General features: G+C 52.6%; 1 protein-coding gene across 1 annotated transcript in view; it reads left to right on the plus strand.

Moving 5' to 3' along the window:
- The window catches only part of galntl6 (polypeptide N-acetylgalactosaminyltransferase like 6), a 104,323-nt gene that overhangs the window by 19,636 nt on the left and 61,100 nt on the right, over positions 1-23,587 (plus strand). Inside the window, 1 exon segment of the mRNA XM_028791147.2 lies at positions 21,089-21,197. Coding sequence (XP_028646980.1) covers positions 21,089-21,197 — 109 coding nt within the window.

The following is a 23,587-nucleotide window of genomic DNA, read 5'->3' on the forward strand; positions in this document are numbered from 1 at the left end:
CCACTATGAGATCTTGAGATTAACTTTCCGGCTCGCAGTGGAAGGCGCTATATAAAGTGGGCCTGGCTCTGTGTGACCGTCCCTCATTTTGGCTCTCTGTCCCTGCGGCGCTCAGAATGCGTATTAATTATGGCGTAAGTGACGAGGCTTCACGTCGAGTGCACCCTAATTGAGTGCCGCTGAGTTTATTTTTAGCGAAGCCGCCATGTAATCAGCTGAACGACGGGTATTTTTAGGCCGAGGTGCGCCATGCTAGGCGCTGTTTGTTCACCCACTCGAGGGAGTCAGCCTGCATGCCCACCTCACCTCAAGATGAAACATCCCTGAACAGGCCCTTCTGCCAGCTTGTTTTATATAGCGCCTTGCACCGGCAGCAGTCCCTGGTATGAGAGAGCAGCTCAGTCCTCTCGAGGGGGGTACCATCCACAGGCTGGGGGGGGTCTCCTGGACCCTCATCCCATTTACACAAATGCAAGAACGTGGCAACCAGGGGGCAGCCTGCCCAGCAGCCACTTTCCTGGCCACAAGGAGACATCTGGGATGCCAGGTCGTCCCCACCCCCCCCAGGCTCTTTTGGAAGGAGGAAAGGTGGACATGCATGAGTACACCCCCTGCCCCCCGCCCCTCCATTACATGCTTTGACTGCTTGCCCACTAGGGGGTCCTAGAGCAAGTGGATTACCTTGGTTGGGGTGCCAGCAAGAAGTTTGTTGACCCATTAGACTGGCAGCGGGCATTGATTTTAATTTCTGTTCACACGTCATGGCACTTGTCACATTTTTTTCCTGTTTCAGCAAATCTGGGTGTAGCTGTTAGCTCGGGGTCACACAAGGAGTCGGTGACGGTGACGGGACCACCAACACTCAGCTTTATGTGGCAGCGTTTTACCAGATAGGGGGCTACACTGCCCATCGACAGGCTGAAGACTTCAGTTCCTCATAAAGAGATGCAGCTTAGACCCCTCTGAGTAATGAGACCCTCGTAGGGTCACCTCATGGTCTTGTGAGCTTATGTAGCGCCTTTGAACCTTAGGCACAGTACATGATGTGCAGCGCCTCGCTCAGGACCCCGGACTGAGGTTGTATATATGTAGCGCCTTACACTCTCTGGCAGCCCCATTCCCAGTCCAGATGTTTCTGTGCTTTGACTCCTGGCTGGTACTGGGGGAGCCACACAGTCGGCAGTGCCACTTTTGAACCACTAGGGGGACCCCCCCCCCACCAATTGTTGTTTCTTTGTCTTTTGTTCTCTGATCCCATCTTTTTATGTTTCCACTCATCGTTGTTTTATGGCAGGAAGACGAGCCACGCTGGGAGTGTCATTGTCACTCATTCCCCGCCATCCTGCTGATCCTAATTGAGCAGTTAGTCTGCCACATGGCACTACAGTGAAGGCTTATCACAAATGTGCCTTGCCAGAGCTAGTGCCACTGGTACCACTTCTAGCCGGAGGGTTATGCCACTCCCTTTTTGATTAATTTGGGCACAGGACTTACATTGAAAGGCGCTATATAAGGCTGATTGATTGTCTGAGCTGTCTCCTTTCATTGTTGGTCTTAGCAGGTTGCCACCCTGAGGTGGGCAGTTAGATATGTGGTGAGGGCACTTAAATGCCAAAACAGAACTAACTATACTTTTTCTGGTCTTTCATTGGGTGGGCACTAAGCCAGCAGTCACACCCCTTCATTGCCACACCTCAGCATGATGGCAAGGCCCTTGAAGGACCACCATTGGAACACAGCAGATTTGTAGCTCAGCAGCATAGACCACCCTAGGCCACCCAAATGGCACAGGTACCATGGCTCAGGCCTGTGAGGAAGCCCATGCCATGCTTGAAACACTCTAATGCCCATCCTCCAACACACACACTTTAATAAAGCTGAACAGCTGAGATGGCCACTATGGAGTCTTGCTGCCATTTGAGGTGGCAGGTCCAACATCCGCCATCACCTGCCACACTAATCGTCACCCACCACGGCTCCAGCGCTCCCTCGCTCATTTCATTAGTGTCACTGTAACGCACTGTCACCTGCGACTGCTTAGACAAATAAGTATGACAGGCAGCAGAAAAGTAGTGACAGGAAGACAGTGACACCCCATCGGTCATGCCAGCTGTGTGTCCAGGGAACTCCAATGAGGCTGAGTCAGGATCTTGGAGAGCAACTGATGGAACAGACTGAAGGAGCCGAAGTGGATGGGAGGAGAGTAGTAGGAGTGCAAGTCATGGTGGTCACCCATAAGTTTCCTAACACACTTGTGGTGAGGCCTCACTTGCAGTGCTGTGTGCAGCTTTGGTCTCCAAATCACAAAATAGAAGAAGGACCTGCCAGATTCAGCACCATGGAGAGCAAGTGAGGCGTAAAGCCTGGAGGAGCAGAACCTTCAGCGCTTCAGCAGATGGAGACTAAGAGGTGACGCGGTGCAAGTGTGTGGACCTGGTCCAGTCCGGTCCGTCCCAGACTCAAGCGGACCCTGGCAAAGGGCACACTTCTTACCAAGGCAGAGGAGAGCAGGTCCCAAGTCGACGTTTTGTCGTTTCGGCTCTCTGATTGTTCAAGTGTTGTAAACATCGCCCGATTCCACAGAGCAGCGTCCCCGCGGGCACCGAGGCTCTCCGTACATCAAGTGTCCCCAGGGAGCACCACACATCTCAGGCTGCTTCTCTTGTACCTGAGGGGGGTTTTGAGGCGCTACGTGTGACGTTGTAAGACAAATCTTGACAGTGGCGCCGTTTGTTTACCGCCTTTCTAATAAGAACTCGGCGTGATGTTGAAAATGCAGAAATGTAGAGTGGTAATAAATTGAACTGACAGGGAAAAAATATTAATAATTACCATTTGACATTTGGCAATTCTGCCAGTGTGTGCTTGACTGCTTTTGCTACAGAACTTGATAAGGTTGAGTAAATGCCAAGCCAGCTGACTGGCAGCTCAGCTTTAATAAGGCGCGAGAGACACGCAGCGTTACGTGCGCCAGCTTGTGAGTGTCGGGCACTCAACGCATCCTCGAGGGCGGGGGTGATCGTGTGAACGCGCAGAAATGCTGAGCCCCCTGTAAGTGGAGGGGCTGCCAGCGTCCAGGATGAAGTAATGTTGGGGGGGTCACCACTGGCCTTAACCTGCTTGGGTCCTCACAGTGTGTGTGTGCGGCTGCCACTGCTCGTGCCCAAGCTGCCTGCTGACTGTTATGTGTTGCTGTTGTTGATGGGCACCTTGCTGAAGCCCTTTGAGCCTCAGCGCCATCTCCAGGTGGTCCATTACGGCTGCTTCCATTCCCACACTGAGATGCCCCTGGGGTCTGGCCTGAGCTTTGTGGTGGGCAGAAGAAACGGAGGAGCTCACAATGCCATGGACAGGCAGACAAGTCTCGTCACAAAGCCAAGGGTCTGCTGGGGGCATCTATTCAGGGGTCCACGTCTTTGTTGCCCCCTCACCTTCAGTGCTATCAGCCCGGTGAGGGGCATCGCTCCTGAAAGAGCTCATTTTCTTCTGTATCTGTGCCAGTGATTTCATTTCAGAGAAGTGGAGACCCCAATACCCTGCAGTAGTAAAGTGTGGTCAAGTCCTGGACAGAGGGCACCGAGTGTGGCTGGTACAGTCGTTGTTTTAAGTGGTTACTGGTGTTCACACTGGCACACTGGATTCTGATGTTAGTTTCTTTGTGTGATTATTTTTGCGTACTTTGTGTTGTGTCGTCACTCCAATGCCAATTTGCAGCCATTTTGGCTTCTGAGTGACATCACACAGGTGACACTTTAAAGCCAGCGCCATGGAGGAGGTGTGCCGGAGCCTTCAGTGTGCCAGTCCTCCGCATTGTGACCTTCAGATGTTCCTCGTGTCGTGTCTTAGGAGCTCTGGACGCCAAATGGGCCTGCGAGAAATCCCACACCACAACTCCGACGTTAATAACGAGGCTGTATAACCGCCCCGCCTTCCTCTGTGCTGCCTCTCTGGTGGGATTTGTGCCCATTCCACCAAAAGACCATGTGAGGTCACATGCTGGTGGTGTTGGCTGAGAAGAGCCGAGTCACAGCCCAAAGGTGGAGGTCTGTGCAGACCACTCGAGCTCCTCCAGACACGCTGGCACAGAGACGGGCCTTCTCCAAACTGGCAGCCCACCGTCGTCTCGGTGTCTGGGTGGGCTGCAGCTTCAGCATGGCCTCTCCTTGGAGCCAACAGGCCTAAACCCAGCGATTGACCCTCCTCCAGTGGGCACTAGGTCAGCGGTCCTCCTGGCATCTGCCAAATTTCCACAGCACTCCACTAGGTGGTGCTCTCATGGCCCCTACGCCGCCTCTCACTCTGCTGGGCCCCCTGCGTTGGTGTGAGTCTACAGCCCTGAGATGCTTCATGGTGGGCTTCCACCCCCCCTGGCACACTCACTGACAGCTCAACTGGAAGTGCAAAGTGCTGGGGCTGGCTGCATTGGGAGGTCCGACTCCATTTTTAGTTGGGCACTTGGACTTGTCACCTTGCGTGACTTTACTGTCCTGATACTAATTTTGGGGATTTGTATGTTTGACTTTTATCTGCATTTTGAAATTTCTCTTTTCATTTGGTGTTTTGTTTTATGGGTCCTTTTGAATCTTATGGGCGCTGCCATTCTGTGTGGCCACAGTGTTTATGGTGGCTATGCCCATCACCAGTTACGTGACACAGATGTTGTCTCTCCCCGCCTGTACAAGATGGCAGTGCCCTCCAGGATTCTGGATGATGTGCGAAGTCCTCACTTGGGTGTGCTGGGTGTTCGGTGTCTGAGCTCGGCCCATCTCCATCCCATCATTGCCAGTCCAGGCAGTTTGTCACCTGCTCACAATGGCTGCCCTCTGTGTTATTTCACAGCAGTGACCGTGCAGACTGGAGGAGTGACATCTGATGCCAGTCTGGGGTGACCAGTCCTGAAGGACAAAAAGGAGATGAAGGAGCGTGGCGGGCCACTCAGAAGGATTGTCAAGACAAACGAGAAAACAACGGCGGGCAAAATAGTGTAAACCCCCCACTGTGACAATTCGGCCAGGTCACAGAATTCAAAACGAGGGGTCACTCCAAACTCTTGGCACAGGGGTGACACGGGTGGGGGGGGGGGGGATCGGTGACAACCTTTATTTTTGTTAATTACGTAACCCAATGACTTTGAAAATGAAGCCCACTCATCACGGTGGCCGAGATGGCGTCACCAATCAGGCAGAATGGAACCCAAGGACGCCAAACCGATGACAATAAAGGACACTCCTCGTGTCCTCAGACTCCTTCTTATGGCAGCACTGCTATGGATGAAGCTGGGGGTCCGGGTGGCGTAGGTGGATCCTGGCCCACCCGACCAGCTCTGCGGGGTCTCCACGGCGCCCACTGGAGTTCATCTCATTAGCGGCTCTGATGAGATTAGCCGATGGCTGTCAGCCCCGATGATCTGACGAGCGTCACTTCTAACTTTGTTTCCCGCCTGACTTTATCGCTCGTATTTGATTTCACAAAACTCGTGTCTTTTAGGGGTAAAAGCGCCAGGCGCAGCAAATGCGTCCAATGCATCATTCTGACACCTTTATTGTTTGGCTGGCGCTGCGCACTCGGCTTTTTCTGATATAATAAATGTTTACTGTACTGGCGCTTTAATGAACGCCTCGGGCCACGGCGGAGCTGCACTTGTGGACGCACTCGGGGACGCCTGAGCTGGGGGGCCGAGTCGGGGAGTCACCTTCAGCCTTTGGACAGCTCCACAGACCTGGCAGGGAGCGCAGCGGGTCACTTGATGAAAACACACGCTGGCTCTGCCGAGGGGCAGGCGGGCGTCCGCCTCCTTATTACTTTGTACTTCTTAATAAAGCTGCAGCCCACTGGCACAAAGAGACACTGCCACTCAGCAGAAGGTGGCAAGCAAATGGCGACCTCACATTTCATCTCTCAAAGCTTCATTAGAGTTGAGATAAGAAACATCAGTAATCACAGCGCCCCCTTCAGGCCGCACACACAACGTCTGGACTGGCTGTTTATTGTCGTCATGGAGACCGAAACCAAGAAATATCAGATGTATGGCAGGAAGCCAACAGTCGGACCACCGGACAGGACAAAGTCCCACACACTCCGACTAATGTGGGGGCTCATTTACCAGATCTAAATGTGGGCGCCAAAGTGACACACTGGGACAAGCGCATTAGGCAGCCCTGAGCCAGGTGGCACTCTATTGCAGGGCACATTTGTGGGCACACCACACTGCCAGTTAGCTTTACCTGCTCATCTTTGGGATGTGAGCAGAAACAGAAAAGGCGCCACACAGGCATGGGGACTTCTTGGGGTTCAAGGCACAAAGTGGGGAATGTCAGTGTGAGTGGCACTATATGGGGTGCATGGGCAGCAGCCTTGAATGCTAACAAATGACACGCAGAGGCCATCAAGCTCAACAATTCTCTTTCCCTAACTCCACCAAAATAACAATAAATTCAGGACCCCAAAGTGTGTAAAAACAGTTGTGTGAAACCTGCCCTTGACCCGACTCCATGTAAGCCCACATATTCTTGTTGAAGAACTCATTGCTGAGATCCACCATACTCGTCCTGTCCGTCCTCCGACCTCCTCACCGCCATTTGGCTCCTCAGCTCTCTCGGCCGTTCCTCCTCAGTTGCACTCCATGGTCCTGAATCAGCCCTTGTAGAAGGCTGTCCAAAACTCCACAAAGCACTCCAGATGAGGCATCACTTCTTTAGCTTAAGTATGACCCCCCACCCCCCCTTTTGATTTGTAGTCCACGTCAGGGGTCGCTCTAAGGCTTCTTAAAGGATCCTTGTCAATCTCGTCACCTCTTCATCTCCTTCAGTCTTCCTCTCTGTTACTCTCCATGGTCCTGAATCTACCTGCTTGCTTTCCTCTCTCTTTAGTAAAATGGAGACTCAAACTGCACACAGCACTTCAGGTGTGGCCTCAATGGTGGGTTGTATAGCTTAAGTGAGGCCTTCCTTGACTTGTCCTCCCCACATCAGGGCGCTATATATTCTAACATGTTATGAGCCTTCTTCACTGCTTCAGTCCACTTCAGTTGTCCTCACCTCAGCGTCTCCTCCATTGCCACTCGAGTCACTCACATGATCAGAGACACAAGGATTTGCTAAGCTGAAAGTCGAATGGCTGCAGACCACCGCAGCTCCGTAGTTTCATGGGGGCTCAACCTCTTGATTTACTCGACATTCGTCATTAATTGGGTCAGATGACCCCCCCCACCACCCCAACCCCAACGTGACCGGCGTATCGCGTCACATCACTGTCCAACAATACAAAGTGACGATGGTCTCAGCAGAGTGGGGCTCTGGACGTCTGCAGCTGTGCAAACCATCAGGCAGGCGACGTCACAAATGAGTGAACCCTTGGGAATTCTGGGAAAGATCTCCATGGAGACGGCCAAAATAAAGGACATCCATCACAAAAGTAACGCAGTGTTCCAATAAAACACCAACACATCGTGAAGTCCAAAGCTTGTCTTCCATACCAAGAAGGGGAACGGACCCCAAGCGAGTGACGTCACCTGCCTGTTCTCCAGCTGAACAGAAGTGTTGTGTGACAACAAATAAACCAATCAATCCATAAAAGAGTGACAGTCCAAGGCGAGGACGCACAATGGTGTCACTTGACCGGCAGCCTGTGATTGGCCAGTGCAGAAGCGGCAGGCATGTCATTCTTTGGTGGTCCCGTCTGCCCACCCTGCTCGTGTCTCTTTGCCCACTGGCTACCAAACAATGTGTGTGGCGCCCCTGTGGGGTTGGGTGCAGGTTTCTGTTTGGGATGCTTTGTATAGCGCCTTCTGCAGACAGCTTGACCAGACTGACCGATTTAAACTGCTTGACCCCCCCCGTTCTTCACCCCAGAATGTCCTGCTGGTCACTTCGGGGGCAGCCATCTGCTAAAAGCCTGACAGTCCGGCGTGCCACCCAGTGCCTCTGGTTTTGAACACTCGCGCCCTTTGATTTTGTTGTCCTTTGTCGGTGACCAGTAATTGACATCAGAAGTGACCAGTCAGCATGGACTGGATTGAACTGCTAAAGTGACATTAGGGGCCCTGGTGGTCTTTTCTCAGCCTCTGTGCAGCAGTGGGGAGGTAAGGAGCCCCCCTGGTGGGTTCACTTCCATGTTCAGTTTGTAGCGTCTGTTTAGTGAGTGACTTGCACTTCCTAATTGCAGTAGGTGGGAGCTGCCACCTGGGGGCGCCCTGAGCCATTGTCATGTGCGAATGTCAGGTTGGGTTTGTGGCCCCATAGTGACGTATCTCAGTCAGCTGTGACTTTACCACCGTCCATTTGAAGACAGAACACTAAGTAAGGAGCCCCCGTGTGACACATCCTGTGTGTCCCCTGACTGGCACCCCTGATGCCACCTTGGTCTTGTCTGAATGCACCGTGCTGAACTCCTGTGAATGTGTTAAGGTGGACGTGTGACAAGGACAATGGTCAGGTGTGAGCAGAGCTTCATAATCAAACATCGAAGAACTGAGGTAAGAACGAACCTGAGGTTAGAGCCGAGTGGTGTTTGTCACTTTTTAGGACAGAAGGTGACATTTCACGTGGGGGTTTTACCAAAATATCACCAAACTCTCCAGGTTTCTCCATCGCCAGCCCTGCACACCATCAAGGAAAGACAACTTCAACTGGCAGCTCCATCTTGTGTGATATATAGAGAGAGGGGCTTGGGCAGGGGCACACCATGGGCTTCTGTGCATTACCTCAGAAGATCCTCCATCTGAGGGCACATAGGAATCCTCTGCCTGCCTACCCACCTACTCAAACACCTGCCCACCCGCCTGATCTCCTTTTTAGTGCCCGTCACTCATGGAGGAGCTGAAAGGCTGAAGGGTGGAGGTCCGCCGCTGGGACCACTTGGCTCATTCACTTTGCTTACTGACACTCGGTCCTCATAAAGCTGCCCACCTGAGGTGCTGCAGAGAACTTCTTGGTGGGCTTGTTCACGTGCAGCATGCTGAGTTGGAGACCACCAGCACTTAGTGGGGTCTGTGTGTGTATGTCAGGATGCAGGCGCGATGTTCTGTGAATCTTTGCCCCCATTTGGGGTGCCATGTGCCCTGAAGTGTGGACCGTGATGGCCTTTGGAGAGTAGTGGACCACCTAATCTTTTAGCTGACCCAGTGACTGTCGTGTGAAGCCCCCTGGATCTGAGGGTCTTCAGGTCGTATGAGTGGGAGGTGCCAGTGTGGCTGTGCTGTGACTTTGTCCCACTCTGTGGGATTCTGCAGGCCGTGTGTCGATCAGCACGTGGCTGGATGTGTGGGGGGGCTAACATCAGACATTGGGGGGGCACTTCAAAGCCGTCTGTCACCAGCTGTCCCTATGGCGTTGTGCCTGGAGACTTGGCACTGTGTTCTTGTCTGCTTTTCAGTCTTGTGTGCAAGGCACTATATGACCGGACTGAGTGAGCGATGATGCGCTCGTCTCCTTGTTCTCGTTTTTTCTTTCCTCGTTTTTTGAATGGGTGACCACAAAGAGAGAGGGGCGAGCGGCGCGGCATTGGAGAAGCTGCCACAGGCCAAGGATGCGCCGCCACGGCCCTTTTAATAATTCACAGGCCCCTCTGATTAATGGCGCTGCCAGGCAATGCCCGGCCGACACGTTTGCATTTCTCAAGGTTGCACTTTCGCTTATTTACATCCCCCCCCCACCCCCACCACCACCAAAGAGCTCAGTAGATCTTCGTGGAATGCAAGACGAGTCCGTCTGACCGAATTAGTTTGGTTTTTCTTAATTTCCTGTTTGTTCCCCTCGAGGACCTTCCATCTCTCTCAAGGTCACAGCTGGCAGCCTATGAGACCCCCAGGGTGCTGTAATTCTGGGGTCTGCCTTTTCTCAGCTCCTACACAGTGTCTGCTGTGACCCACTCGGGTGAATCGGGGGTCTGAGGGGTGGATACGTCTCACATATGGGCTCCTTGTGTGCCCAGTGACAGACTGGCATGTGCCCCCCTAGTTCATCCCCTCTATCAGGACTGACTTTGGCCAGGAATAAACACCGATGACTTGACTCCCCTTCTTCTTCTTCCTCCTCCTCCTCTTCTTCTTTGTTCCTCTAGCCGCATGTATAATGGACCTCTGAGCTCTGGCAGACTAAGAGAAGGACAAAACTTCAAAACAAGACCCCTGGCCCCCCATTGAATTGGCATCTACTCTGCTTACCAACCAAGCATCTCCCTGTTCTCCTCCCTCCATCAACATCCGCCTGACGTTTAGCTGATTGCAGTCATCGGCTGCTGTGATGGCATCAGTCCTGCAGGGTAGTAGTGAGAGCTCCACCTAGTGGCCAATCCCTCTTTAAACGGGCAGCACAGTCTCCTCAGAGTAGAGAGGTGGCGCCCCCTACCTGCCAGCCTGTTGTTTCCATGGACCCTACTTGTTTGCTCCTTGAAATAACAGCTTGAGGGAAGTCCACCTGGTGAATCAGCACAGCCTTTCATTCTGATTCTTCAATATAGCGCCTTACCACCTCAGCATGCTCGTTCGACTCTTTAGGAACTGGTGTGCCTGGTCAAGTTGGCAAGGGGCACATTTTTGACCTCACACACCAGTGCCTTCTGTACCCCCAGGCACAAATCAGGGTGCTTGCCATCAGGAACAGGACACCCCACTGATGAGCTCTCCAGGTTGAGGTCCTTGGTGAGCATTGGGCCCATCTGATGGTCCTCCTGACCCGTTTCAATGATGGACCCTCACGTGTTGTTCATTCTTTTTGTATTTTGAACGTCTTTCATTGTTTTACAGTCTGCTGGTCTTCATTCTCGACTTCACTTGACCGCCGTCCTTCATTCCTGATGGGCCTCCTCATGAGCATCGGGCACAGTTGGCATTGTTTTAATGATGTGCCATAGAATGAGGAGCAGAGGCTGCTGCCCATGGCATGACAAGTCACCATGAGCCAGCGTGCATGGACTTGGCACCTGAATCTGAGTCCAAGTGGCAGTGCCATACCCTCGTGGAGTCACCTGTCAGCCATTCCAGGCCTGCCCTGCATACTCGAGTAGCAATGGAGACAAGTGGGACAAAAATAAAAATGATAATCACACAGCTGAGCCCACCCTGCCTCTACAACACCCCCCAGTGTCAATGGCGACACATCACACCCTCCACATTGCCATTCCTGGCTTTAATCAGAAAGCCCCAAATGACCTGCTGTCGCCCCCCACACACACACACCCCACCACTTCTTTTAGCAGCCAGCATCATCAGCAGCTTAGTGGCTGTTGGCTTTGGCTTCACATGTGGGTGGGACCACCAGAAATCAGCAACTCCACTCTGCAGCCCCCTGGGCACCCAATGGGTGCAGAAATGAAAATAATTTAAAAAAAAGAAAAAAGTAGCGTGGGACGTCCTGCACCCGGCATCGTGGTCCTCACTGGTGATTAAAAATGACAACAAAGGCGAGCTGAAGTGGGCATCACGTGCGGCCAAATGAGGGGCTCTGCTTGGACACAATCGGCTCTGTCATGGCACTGGGCAGCCACAGCATGTGGAGTCCTGCTCTTCAGGATGAACGTCAGGGACACTAAGACCACCACTAGGACTGCCGTCATCATCTATCTATTGATTATATAGCGCCTTTCATATCTCTATCTATCTATCTATCTATTTATTATATAGCACCTTTCACATCTATCACACGCACACAGGCAGATGCCACGCAGGACGTGAGGTTTGAACCCTCAGACAGGTGGGTGTCCTCACTTTTTCACATCACCCTGCCCTGCCTGCTGTTTAGGACCCCACCTACAATGACACCAAGGCAGGCCACACCGCACTTTGCCCTGTCCCCTCCATACACATGGTGACATGATTGAGACCCCTTTACCCACACATGAAGATCACGGCTCCTGACGCCTGCTTCTTCAGCTCCTGTCCCCGACCTGGTGGTCCTCGTGCCCCCTTTCAAACAGAGAGCTGGCTGTCAATACGGTGGTCTCTAAGTGCTTGGCCCCCTGCGATTGATAAGTGCTTTGGTCTGCTGGCGCTGATAGTTTTAAGTGTTGCTCCTCCAAGTCCATGTTGGTGGTCTCGCTCTTTTAAGTGCTCCCAGGTGGTCTCATCTCTCCGTGTCTGTCGCGCTGTCACTTTTTTAAATTGATTTCTTGCTGTTTCATTTTGGTTTCTTTCCTAAGTCATGTGATCGCGGCACACGCTGTGAAAGGCGCTATATAAATGGGAGCCAGTAAACTGATGGGGTCTTATCGTGGGACCGTCCCTGTGGTGCCCTCTTGCACTAACTGCTGCTCTCAGTTCGCCCGTATAGTCTCTGATTAAACATTTCTTTCTACACCCACCGCCTTCAGCTAAACAGGGGGCTCTCCTTGAACCATCAGCCCACCGACCTCGTCGCCCCTTTAAACTCGATTTTGATTTCTTCTGGAGACTTACAGTGAAAGGCGCTCTACTGTACCAGGGTGTTCAGACTGGTCATCAGGTTGAAGCGCCAGTCCAGGGTGCCCCCCTGGTTTGTGCCATTTTAAGGCGTCGAGTCCCAAAGCCCCGCGCCACACGAGTGACGGTGGAAGAAGACGCGTGTCAGCGACCCCCGCGGACTCCTGGACCTGCTGATTCGACCACCGCTCTCATTACGAGCTCCGCCGCCGCCTGCAGTTGAAGCTCCGCTCTGATCTTCCTCAGGAGAAAGTTTAGCAGGCGGGCATCCCGTGGGCTCGGAGGTTAATGTAAAAATCAAAGAGTTCAACGTGGGGTCCGTGTAATCCCCCCGGCCCCCCCTACCGATCGGAGCTCTGCGTTCAGCGCTCTGCTGTACCTGGCGGCCGGTGGAGCCGAGAGCGGCGTCTTGGGAAGCATCGGTAATCACAGAAGTCTCTGCCGCCATCCTCCGTGTGCAGGCACGAGCCGCGCGCCCCTGTGGCGGGCACAGAGCCAGGGATGGCAGCCGAGCGCCCGAGTTTCGCTGTGTTGGGCAGCACGCGACGATTCGATACGAGGAAACCATTCAAAGACACTGCGACACGGTCCGGACAGCGAGGGTTCATCAGGCTGAATTACTCGAGGAAGGCCTGCCGGACCCAAAAAAAGGTGAATCGAAATGTGAATTAAAAATCCGACTTCAATCGCGCTCATGCTGCGATTAATTTATAATTAATTATAATTATATAAGTAATTAATAAAGTATCTATCTATCTATCTATCTATCTATCTATCTATCTATCTATCTATCGGATTCGGACTGAAATGGCCCACCAGCACTCGGTGAAGGAGCGGACTGAAGGAAGTAGAGAATAAGCGGAGTGACCGTCCGGGGGCTAAACTGAAGAGTGAAGATCGATTCTTAATGTTCGGATGTGAACAATAGGGGGGTCGTCGCCTGTTGTGTCGCTCCGGTTCTGCGCACGAAGTTTGTTCTCTGATCATTTCGGTAACCCGGTCTCTGCAACGCTACCCTCCTGACAAGTAACTGAAGTGTGAAGCGCGCGTGTGAGCCAACGGGAAAGAAATGGAGCGCTTGGGGTGGGGGGAGGTGGGGATATGGGGGGGGTTAGCGTCCTTAGTACTGAAGCAGAGGCCCCACCGGGGGTCGTCACACGAGACCAGCCTCCGTCAGTCCACCTGCACCCCCAAACCCCAATCCGCACTGAACCTTCGGCCGCACATTCCCTTCGCTGCCTTCGCCTGTGCGCACACCACAGAAAGGAGGACATCAAGTCGATAAACAGGAGGGAGCTTCGTGTCCTGCCGACTTTACAATTAGACTTCTTTACAAGAAGAAAACGTTTAGCTTATCAGAAGGTTTTGGAATAAAAGTTCAAGTTACGTGCTGAGGGTTAAGTCTGCGCTGCGGGTGTCCGGGGTTCAAATTCTGCGCCTGTTTCTCGTCTGCTCTGCACGTGTTCCTCATTCATCTCCGAAGACGTGGAAGTCCAGGGTGTGATCGTGGATTGAACCCAGTGCTGCGTGCCGTGGACTAGACTAAGCGGATTACAGGATTATTATTATTATTATTATTAATTTCACGCCCTTTTATTGCTCTACGTTTATATATCAATAGGCTTAGATCTGCAGGCCGAAGCGCCTCCTGTTAATGCGACCTTCTGCACTTCACCGGCTCGTCTACGAACTACCAGAGGGGCGTGGCTTAGGGGGTCTTGCCTTAAAGGGGCTTCAACTCCTCCGGACAGCACGTGGTTAATACTGCTGCCAAGTCAATAGGCTCTGTACTTGTATAGCGCCTTCGGCAGTGCTGCCGGGGAGTAGATTAAGCAGGTTCGAGGCGATCATCATCATCATCATCCTAATAATAATTATAATCTCCCAGATGGACGTGCGCCTCGATGTTCTGCACTTCTCCGGCTCGTTTGTGACCTTACAATCCTTTACCGAGCGCTTTCTTCAGTGTCCGCCTATTGGCGCTATGCTGATATTATTATTATTATTATTATTATTATTATTATTATTATATGAAAACTCACTCATCCGGACTGAGCGCTCGAGGCTGATCAGGCAGCATCGCCGTCCGTTCCCTTCAGTTCGATTTATTTGTGTATAGCGCCTTTCACCGAGGGCAGGCGCTAAACTCTCAGGTGAAATGTCATTCTCCCCCCCCCCCCCCCACCCCCGTTCTTTGGACGACATTGTCACAAACGGAGCCCCGCACTGCCTGTCCTTTATCGGCAGTTTGTTTGTCACGGAGCCGTGGTGTCAATTCTGAGTCCTCCTTATTGTGCCACCATCTCAAACAGCTTAATGCAAATGAGTGCTTTGGGCAGATGGAGCCCACCCTGGCAGCATGTGGTGAAAGGCAGGGAACGGCGGCGGACAGGAAGCCAGACCTCCGCAGGTTCATCTTTGCACACACACACACACACACACACTCATGCCAGTCACTTTAGAATTGTTACTGTGGCACTGCACACGTCTGCAGGTGCAGGAGACAAAGGTGGTCTGTCTGCCCAGAAGGAAATCTCACAGCACACTGAAACCCCACCATGGGCAGGCAGTTTGAAGCAAAATGCTGACTCGACCAGCTTGGGCACTGCCAGCTTGTCTGTGCTCAGCAAAGAGCCCCATGCAAAATAATCTGAAATGAATTGTGCCACCCTGCGTGGTGCCCGTCTGGGCATTCTATTTATGTATTTATTTCTGTGTTCCGCTCCACAGTGAATGTGGGCACAGATACTATGACAAATTCACTGGCGGACCCCAAGAGAAACATTCGACATAACGAGAGCTCAGTAAAGCCCCCCCCCCCCCCCCCATTGAAGTGATTTGTAACGAATTCTTGAATTATTTCACACCTGCGCCTGCACCGTTGGATTGGGGGTCTTCTGCGTGACACAAACGGACCCCAGTGCTGTCAGTCCGTTGATGAGCTGTCGAGGTGGGTTAGGTTAGGTAGGCCTTATCATCCCAGAGGGATGACGTCTCTTGAGCAGCCCCCACCATGACAGCCCCCAGTATTATTGAGGTGTCACCGCCTGATGAGGTGGTCCCATTGAACTCTCGAAGGGTCTCCATGGTCAGCTGACTTTGGAGGACGCTCGACATCGATTTCCCAAAGTGCCCACTGGAGGGCGAGGCGGTCAGGACAGTGTCATTTCTCTTACGAAGGTCTGAACTGTGAGTGACGTTGTGGCAGCCCTCAGACATTAAGGTGACAGTAAGGACCAAAGATGGCGTCCTGAGTCGTCAGTGGCCCTCAGCTTGGCGCCGTGTGGCCTTGAGGACAAGGTGCTGACTGCTGCTGTGCTTTTCTCCCAAAGCTGCCTAACGATGGCGTCCTTCACTTCCCTGTCATCTTGAATTCCTCTCCGACTTGTGAATCATTTATGAGTTTCCATGTTGAGCGCCTCCTGAAGGTTACGACCTGAAGTGCGGCTTTGGGGAGGAGGAGGCCTTTAATACCCGCCATTGCTGTCTGATTACCGGGCTGTCACCCTAATGGCTCGTGTGACATCTCCTCACAAGCCACTTTACCAGTTGGCCCGAGTGGCATTTATAGCGCCTTGATGAGCCTTCATCACCTGCAGCACCAGTGACATTAAGACTCCGTTTCACCCAGCTGAGTGTGAGGTCCTGGTGTGACATTAAACTGCAGCCGCCCTGCAGGTGGTCCTCCAATGTGCAGGGAAATCTTGGGGGCTGGCGGCAGGACTGGCACTGCAGCCCCCGTATTAAACTTCACGCAGCTCTGAGATGGGACTCTCCTTTCTGCTGCTGCTCACATCATGAAGGGGACGAGGGAAAGCCCGCGGGACCCTCATCTCTGCCAGAACAGTCCAACCTGCCGCACAGCCAATGGGGTCAGGCCTGTCGGGGATCAGAACTGGTGGGGTGCTGAGGCATCGCCCGCTGCTTGGCAGCACACGGGTCCCAGTATGAGGCGGCCCATCCGGTAGGTGTATGGAACGTCTCATCTCTCTGGTGTGACGGCCCCCTCAGAGGTGCGCAGACCTGGGACTCTGTAGGTGGGCACAGCTTTTATTGGTCTGGTGGCTCTGATGGCTGTCACTGCTTGGCGAGTAGCTGTTGCTCCTTTGATGGTCTCTGATGTCACTTCTTTCAATGACACTCAGATTATGTCACTCTCTGGGGTCTTCTCTGCTGTCTCAGTGTCTGCTCCAAGCACGGTGAGTGATGTCACAGTAGGCGGGAGACGTTTAATTTTTAACTTCAGTTGGCAGCTTATGGGTACCTGTAAGGTGACACTCCTCTGGTCGCAGGTGACTTCAGTGACACCACTGGCACCACGAGGAATGTCTCGGTCCCTAGGGGTCTGGTGACCATGGTGAAAGTGGCTCCATGTCCCTTGACTTTGATTACTGATCCTGGTGCCAGCACCCTGAGCTCCATCATTGGACTTGATGCTCCAGTACTGGTGGTGGTGGTGAAGGAGATCGATGACATCCTTGTGGGCAACGCTGGAGGGTCTACCAAAGGGCCCAGTTAGTGACTTCTGACCACAGACATGTTGCTGCTCTGAAGATCCAGCTGAGGTCCAGTGGGTGGCCACCTATAAGGAGGCCGGACTCCAAGATCAAGACCTTACAGACTTAAGTGCGACTGCCGATCCCAATGTGATGTGGGAGACCCTCTGTGACGAGACCCTGAAGGTTGCTGAGGGTTGTTTCATCTCACAGGGAACCCTGGGTATCCTCAAGAGGGGAACTCCAGTCTGTACTGGGAACTGAGAAGGACGGCTGCAGGGGGCTCTGAGGGGACATAAGGAGGAATCTGTGAGCAGGTGACACCTCAGCTGTGGTCCAGTGACCCTCATCCTGCTTACAGAGAAGTCGAAGAATCACGAATCTGCTCCTCGGAGAGTCACAGTCAGGCGGCCGGTGACACTGCACTTGTCACCCTCTGGGGGTCTGTGGTCCTTGGGGTTTCAGGCTGATCCTCCACCCAGTCACGCTGAGATGGCACAGGGGGTGACCAAGCTGAGGGGAGGGAAGGAGGGAAGGCTGCAGTGGTCTGTGGTGTCCACAGTGAACTTCTCTAGGCTGGTGGTGAGGCTGCCCTCCTGGCATTGCATTGCTTTCATGTGGGAGACGGGCATCATGCCAACTGACCACCCACACTCGATGCTGACCCAGCTGTCAGGACAGCTCTTTACCTTTTGAAGTTCTCCACAATTTGGGGTCTTTGGCTTTGAGGGCAGAGTGAATCCTGGCAGCACTGGGCACCAGACACAAATCAGGTGCCCGGGTATTGCAGGCTCGATGCCCACACTTTGATGCATAGAGTTACCTGACCCGCAGGTCTCTTGTGATGCTGGAGGTGACAGATTTATTCACGTCGCTTCATTTTGCCCTCCATGTGAAGATGTTTGGTCGATGCTTGCTTTACAACTTAGAGAGCACTGGCAGCACATGGCGCATGTCTAAGGCGAAGTGCCCACCGCCAGACCAGCCAAGGTTACGGACGTCATTCTGGCTGTCATTTTGAGCTCTGACTTTCTGGTCCCTTGTTGTCACTTGGGGGGGGGGGGGGGTTGTCAGACCTGCTTTGTGCCAACGTGGCTGCTTTTGAGTTTTGAGAGTCTGGCAGCCTAACTGCCACAGCAAACATTTTCAGTCTTCCAATGAAACGCCTGCGTCTGTCAATGACTCCCCCCTGGGGGGCTCCCGAGTTGGATTTCATGACCATCTTTTCAAAGAGGGAGGAGCCCACCTAAAGGGAGAGCTGGAATGTGGGTGGGGGGGGGAGTTGGGACACATTGTAATGCGTGCTGCGTCCCTCCAAAGAGCTCTGGTGCCAGGATGGGGCCCTAGATGACAAAAAAATGTCACAGCCAGCATGTCACTAAATAATCCATCTCCTCCGGAAGAGCGAAGTGTCAGCGCAGACCACCGGAAAACACAGAGAGGGGACGACGAGCAACGGCGCGTCTCCTCATCGGCCAAACGAGCACACAGCGGGTACAATGAGACCAAGAGGCTGTGTGGGTGGGCACCGAGACCCCCTGCTGCTCTGTGCTTTGAGACCCTCGACAGTTCGACAGGCAGGATGGTGGGAAGGTGCAGGAGCAGCACTGAGGTCAGAGGTCAAAGTGAGGAGGCTGGGGGTCTTGTTAGGTTTGCCTTTCATTCTGAAGGTTTGTTTGTTTGTTTGTTTGTTTGTTTGTTTGGATTTCTGAGGCTCTACTTCCTATTCAGGTTTATTTATATTTTGATTGTGTTTTTGGTTTAATGGACGTAAAGTCATTTTGCTGCCACCCGTGATGGCCTTTTGTCTTTCGTGGTTGTCCCCATTGTGATGCCCAGTCGCCTCCATGTTGTGCTGAGCTCAGCATTTTCAAACCAAACTAATCCCGTGGGCCTTTTCCCTTTGCTTGCCTTTTTCTGACCTGGAGTTCTCCTTAACGGTGATCTGAGGTGTTGGGAGGAGAACATTCACTGAAATACCGAATGAGGCCTACACCTCCAAAGTGGAGCCCCAGACTTTCCTGTCTGCAGGTTTCAAACGCAAAATGTCCCAAATGAGGCCTTGCCGCCTAAATCGAGCCTCTCAGACTGCTCTGCGGCCCACCACTCAAAAAAGGAGGAAATCTGAAGCCATGTGACTGAGGACCCCAGGTGTCGGTGTGGCCACTGACCCCCCCCATACGGCTGGTAGGCTCAAATGCTTGCTGTCAAACTCAACCTAGGAGAACCTTAGAAGGATCAAACCTTGTTTGGGTTGACAAGGACATCTGAACCCGTGTCCTCTTTCAGTGATTCCCTATGCGGGTTTAGCACTGAACAAAGAGTGGGACCTCCAACTGGGAGACCCCATTTAACTAAAAAAACAGTCAATCAAAAATATCATTGTGGCTCCCTCTGGTGGCAGAGTGCAGGAATTGCAGACCTCCAGGACCCTCATCTCCTCTGCTGCTGGTCACCTGCCTTTTTGTTCTTCCTGTCTGGAAAGGGCAGAGCCAGAGGTGGGGAGAAGTGACGTCAGTCTTCAGCCTGCTGGTGAACCAGGGTTCAAAATCACCAGCAGTGACCCGGGGATCCTCAAGCTTGACTGAAGATCACCTCCTGAGTATCATTATGGCATTACGGCAGCGATGGATGGAGGGATGGAGTGAATGCTCTTCTCTTGTCAGTAGACTTTCTGTTTCTAGTGACAACAAACAAAGTTTACCAGTCAATAAGATGCCACCTAAGAAGATGCCTGCTAAAGACCAAGGTTTTGGATCATCTGCTCCTGTTGACCCAAAAAGAGCAGTGGAGGCCCCTCATTCTGGGACTTAGGGGTCATGAACACAGACAACAGGGGGGTTTGTACATTTACATTAATGGTGATTCCAGTCAGGCTAACTCCTTGGCATGTTGGCTGGCACTGTGGTGTGGCACTGGATCACCCCCACTGTGATTCACTGTGTGACCCTGACTGAGTCACAGTTGGCAGAGTTGAACCACAGTTGAACCCCCAAACCTCCCCCACTCCCCCCCCCCCCCCCCCCCCCTCAGTTTCCAGTGCACAGCCGAATGTCAAGCCGTGGAGCAGTGAGCCCCCTAGTGGCCTGCCAGTGGTATTCCTTTCATGGAGGCACAGCTCTGGATTGGCTCATTTCATTCTTAATTACGAGTCGCCCTGCTCCTTATCTCCATTACTTTCTACTGCTCATAAAGCAACTGGCGATGGTCTTTGCCGTGAGGAGCCCCCTGACATAATAAGCTGTAGACCACAGAGGACGAGTCTTCATCTCCTTTGTCCCTTCATCTGATCCGAGGTGTCTCAGTGGTGCAGGCAGAAGACCCTCACTGCACCTGAATTTCCATTTCGTTTGGGCTGTTTGCCCGCGGCCGCCTCGCTGGCAGTGCCCTGACTGGTTTCATTAGTGAGATGAGAGCTCAGCGCGTGGCGCCTTTCTGTGTCCAACATGGAGATAAGCGGCAGCGAGCAGCTGTGCTTTTATTAATTGGTGAATTAGGCCGATTCAATAAGCCGCTTTGTGATAATTTAGAGCATCTCTCCTGAGCGGCAGTGGCGGGCAGCGCCAGCATGGAGGCCCTGGAGGAGCGGGCACTCGGTGGCCAGCAGGAGTGAATGATAGTGAATGGTGCCACTAGTGACCCTCAGATTCTAACAAGTCACACCTTGTAAGGCGCTACATCGACCAGCTCCTTGGGCCCCCAGTGCTACGATTGTAGGTAGGCTGATGAGCTTCGAGCCTCCGTCGGACTCAAGGGTTCAAATCCAGCACCGTCTGCCAGGCTGTATAGTATTCTGGTTCCAACTTTGCCAGTTTGGTCGAGACTTTATGAGTTCATCTTGGCTTGCGCCCAGCTCCATGGTCACTGCTCCATGGCCTCTGCCACACTTCTCCGTGGTCCTCAATCAGCCTGGTGGGTCACCTGGCAGTTGCTGTCCATGGTGCTGAATCAACTCTGCCGCTCTTCTTGGGGTTTTCCCTCCTGCTGCTTTGTCTTTCCGCTGATTTGGAGATTAAAACTTCACACAGCACTGCAGATGATGAGGTGTTGTGGAGCCTAAGTATGACCTCCCCTGACTTGTGCGCCACACGTGGGAGTGCCTGCTAATAGCATGAACCTGCCAGTGCAGCTAGCACCCTCTCATAAAGCAGTGCCCTGAAGCCCACCACTCAGTTGTGCTTGTCTTTTTTATTTTCAGGGGTTCATTTTGGGGCTGAGTGAAGGACACTTGTACACCTGGACTGATGGCTCAAAGAGGAAGGACTGGCACGACACCGAACGCATCCGGAAGGAGGAGCTGCGCACAGGTAAGATGCCATGCAGTGCCATGCTGATGGTAGAGGGTTGAAGAAAGTCATTTAATTCTGATACATTTGTCCCGGAGGAGAGCTGGGCACCCTGATAAGTGGGGTCACCAGCAGCAGCAGCAGGGGATTCAGCTCAGTTTACTGTCAGATTTGTGATCCCAAGAGAGACGTCTGCTTTGTGATATCAGGTGAGACGCACAGCTGGGCTGTCAAAGATAACTTTGAATAAATGAATAAAACAGAGCAGGACATGCAACAGATATGACATCACATGGAGACCACCCAAAGGGCCAGAGAACAAACCGGACGTGAACAGGCCACTCAGCCCAACACGTTCACTGACTCCCCAAAATAACATGGAGATGAGCTTTGAGGGTCCCTGATGTCCTTCTGTGCAGCACTACCTGGTCATGTATTCCATGTGTCTGCAGTTCTGTGACAGTTGTCTTCTTCACTATCTGTGTCTCCATGTTGTTGATGTCGTTATCTTCATGGGATCCACTGGACTCGCCCCCCCTCACCGTTTTAAACATCTCCTCCTCTCCTCAAGTCTTTGCACCCCCTGTCGCTCTCCATGGTGCTGAACCAGCCTGGCTGCTCCTCTCTGCACTTTATCTTTTTGTGCTTTGGAGATCAAATTTGGGTCTCATCCAGCTTAAGCGTGACCTCCATTGACTTGTGCCTCACATATCATGGCACCATAGCCCCCTGTTAGCTTTCTTAACAGCTCCAGTCCACGTCAGTCCCCTCACCTCTTAATCTCCATTTGGCTCCAACATCCTCCTTTGTTGCTCTCCATGGTGCTGAACCAGCCTGGCTGCTCCTCTCTTGACTTTCTCGTGTGCCACTTTGTCTTTTTTGTCCTTTCTATTCCTACTTGGCTCACTTCTGCCACTGACCCCTGATGGACTCCACGTCTCACACCACCGGACTCACAGGACCTTCTTCTCCCCGTCGCCCTTTCACTGTTGGTGTTTATGCCAGCTTTCTCCTGATCTTCCCACTGTGCCCTGAGTCCCCACTTCTTCTAGATGGTCAACCGTCTCTTGTATCAAAGTCTTCAGTCATCGCGTCTGCACCACCCTGACGGTCTGCTTCTGTTTCTCCTTCATCCAGTTCCACCATATTGACCAACATGCCCCCCAACACGCCTGTCCTTCCATTGGGACAGTAAGTAAGCCAGTAGCTGACCCTGGTGGAGGACTTCTGCCCGTGCTCTCCTGTTTGGGTCCACCGAATCTTCACCTTCTTTCTGTCCTGGTCACCTTCAGCTTCTGTCCAGGTGGCACACCCATGAGATGCTGAAGTCAAGGAGGTGACGTCGGCTCAGATTAGAAGAGCACTGGTGGGGCTGCAAGGCGCCATATCATGAGATCAGTGGTGACGTCAGGTGTGGAGGTCACATGTGGATCCTTAAAGGTGGGACTGAGATGCACAACTCAAACTCGGGGGCTCGACGTCTGCAGCAGTTCAGTGGCTTTCGTGTCTTTTTTCTAAGTCGATTTGTCACTTCTCTTGTCCTTTTCAGATTTGAATTCAGTGAAGCCATTTTGTGCCACCCTGTCACCATCCTGTTTCAAGGCTGCTGCCTTCCTGTGGTAGTCTGTCTGGGTGGTCCTGGCTGGCTTTGAGGATATTTCAGGTGGTCTTAATGCCCTACACCCTGACCTGGCTCTGTTGGTTGATGTCATTTCTCTTTTCAGGCGTTTCTGTGGTTTGTCATTCACTTTACAGGTTTGTGCTGTGACTTCTGGGGGTGGAGCCCCAGGAGGCGGGGCCGCTGTGATGTCACAACGAGGGTCAGCCCTGCGCCTTTCTGTCCTATCAGACTCCATCGTCCCTCAGCTGTCACTTTGATGCTTTTCTTTGATTTTCTTCCTTTACTTTTTTGGTTACTGATTGGCTCTTGATGGCCTCGGCTACTTTAAACGATTCTTGGTGGGCTTCTCTCATCGAGCCTGAAGTTTATCAGTTCCTCTCTCTCATCAACTTGAACTTTTAAAACCTTCACCTCAGTTCTGGGCCAGTGTGGGCGGCAGACCGCCTGTGGTAGTTGGCACCGTCGGCCTGAGGTGGTCCTGCCTGACTTTCTGCCCTGTGAGGGACTCCTGGCATTGCGCTACACGTGCTTAGTTATCAGCTGTGGGGGTACTTGACAAGTGACAGGGTCATCCAACTGAACCGTAACGGGGGTCAAAAGAGGAAAAACTACAGCACTGTTGTGACCACCAAACATCAAAGTCAAAAGGGTAAAGCAGGAGGTGACTATCTGAAGGATCAGCTTGACCTCTTCGTATTGGGTCCGCAATTTTGGAAGCCATGTAGCGCACAGCGCTGGCCTATAAAAGTCACACAAAGGACATCATGTGACACGACTTCCAGAAACCACA

The sequence above is a fragment of the Erpetoichthys calabaricus genome, chromosome 5 (assembly GCF_900747795.2).
Source record: "Erpetoichthys calabaricus chromosome 5, fErpCal1.3, whole genome shotgun sequence".
Classification (NCBI taxonomy): domain Eukaryota; kingdom Metazoa; phylum Chordata; class Cladistia; order Polypteriformes; family Polypteridae; genus Erpetoichthys; species Erpetoichthys calabaricus.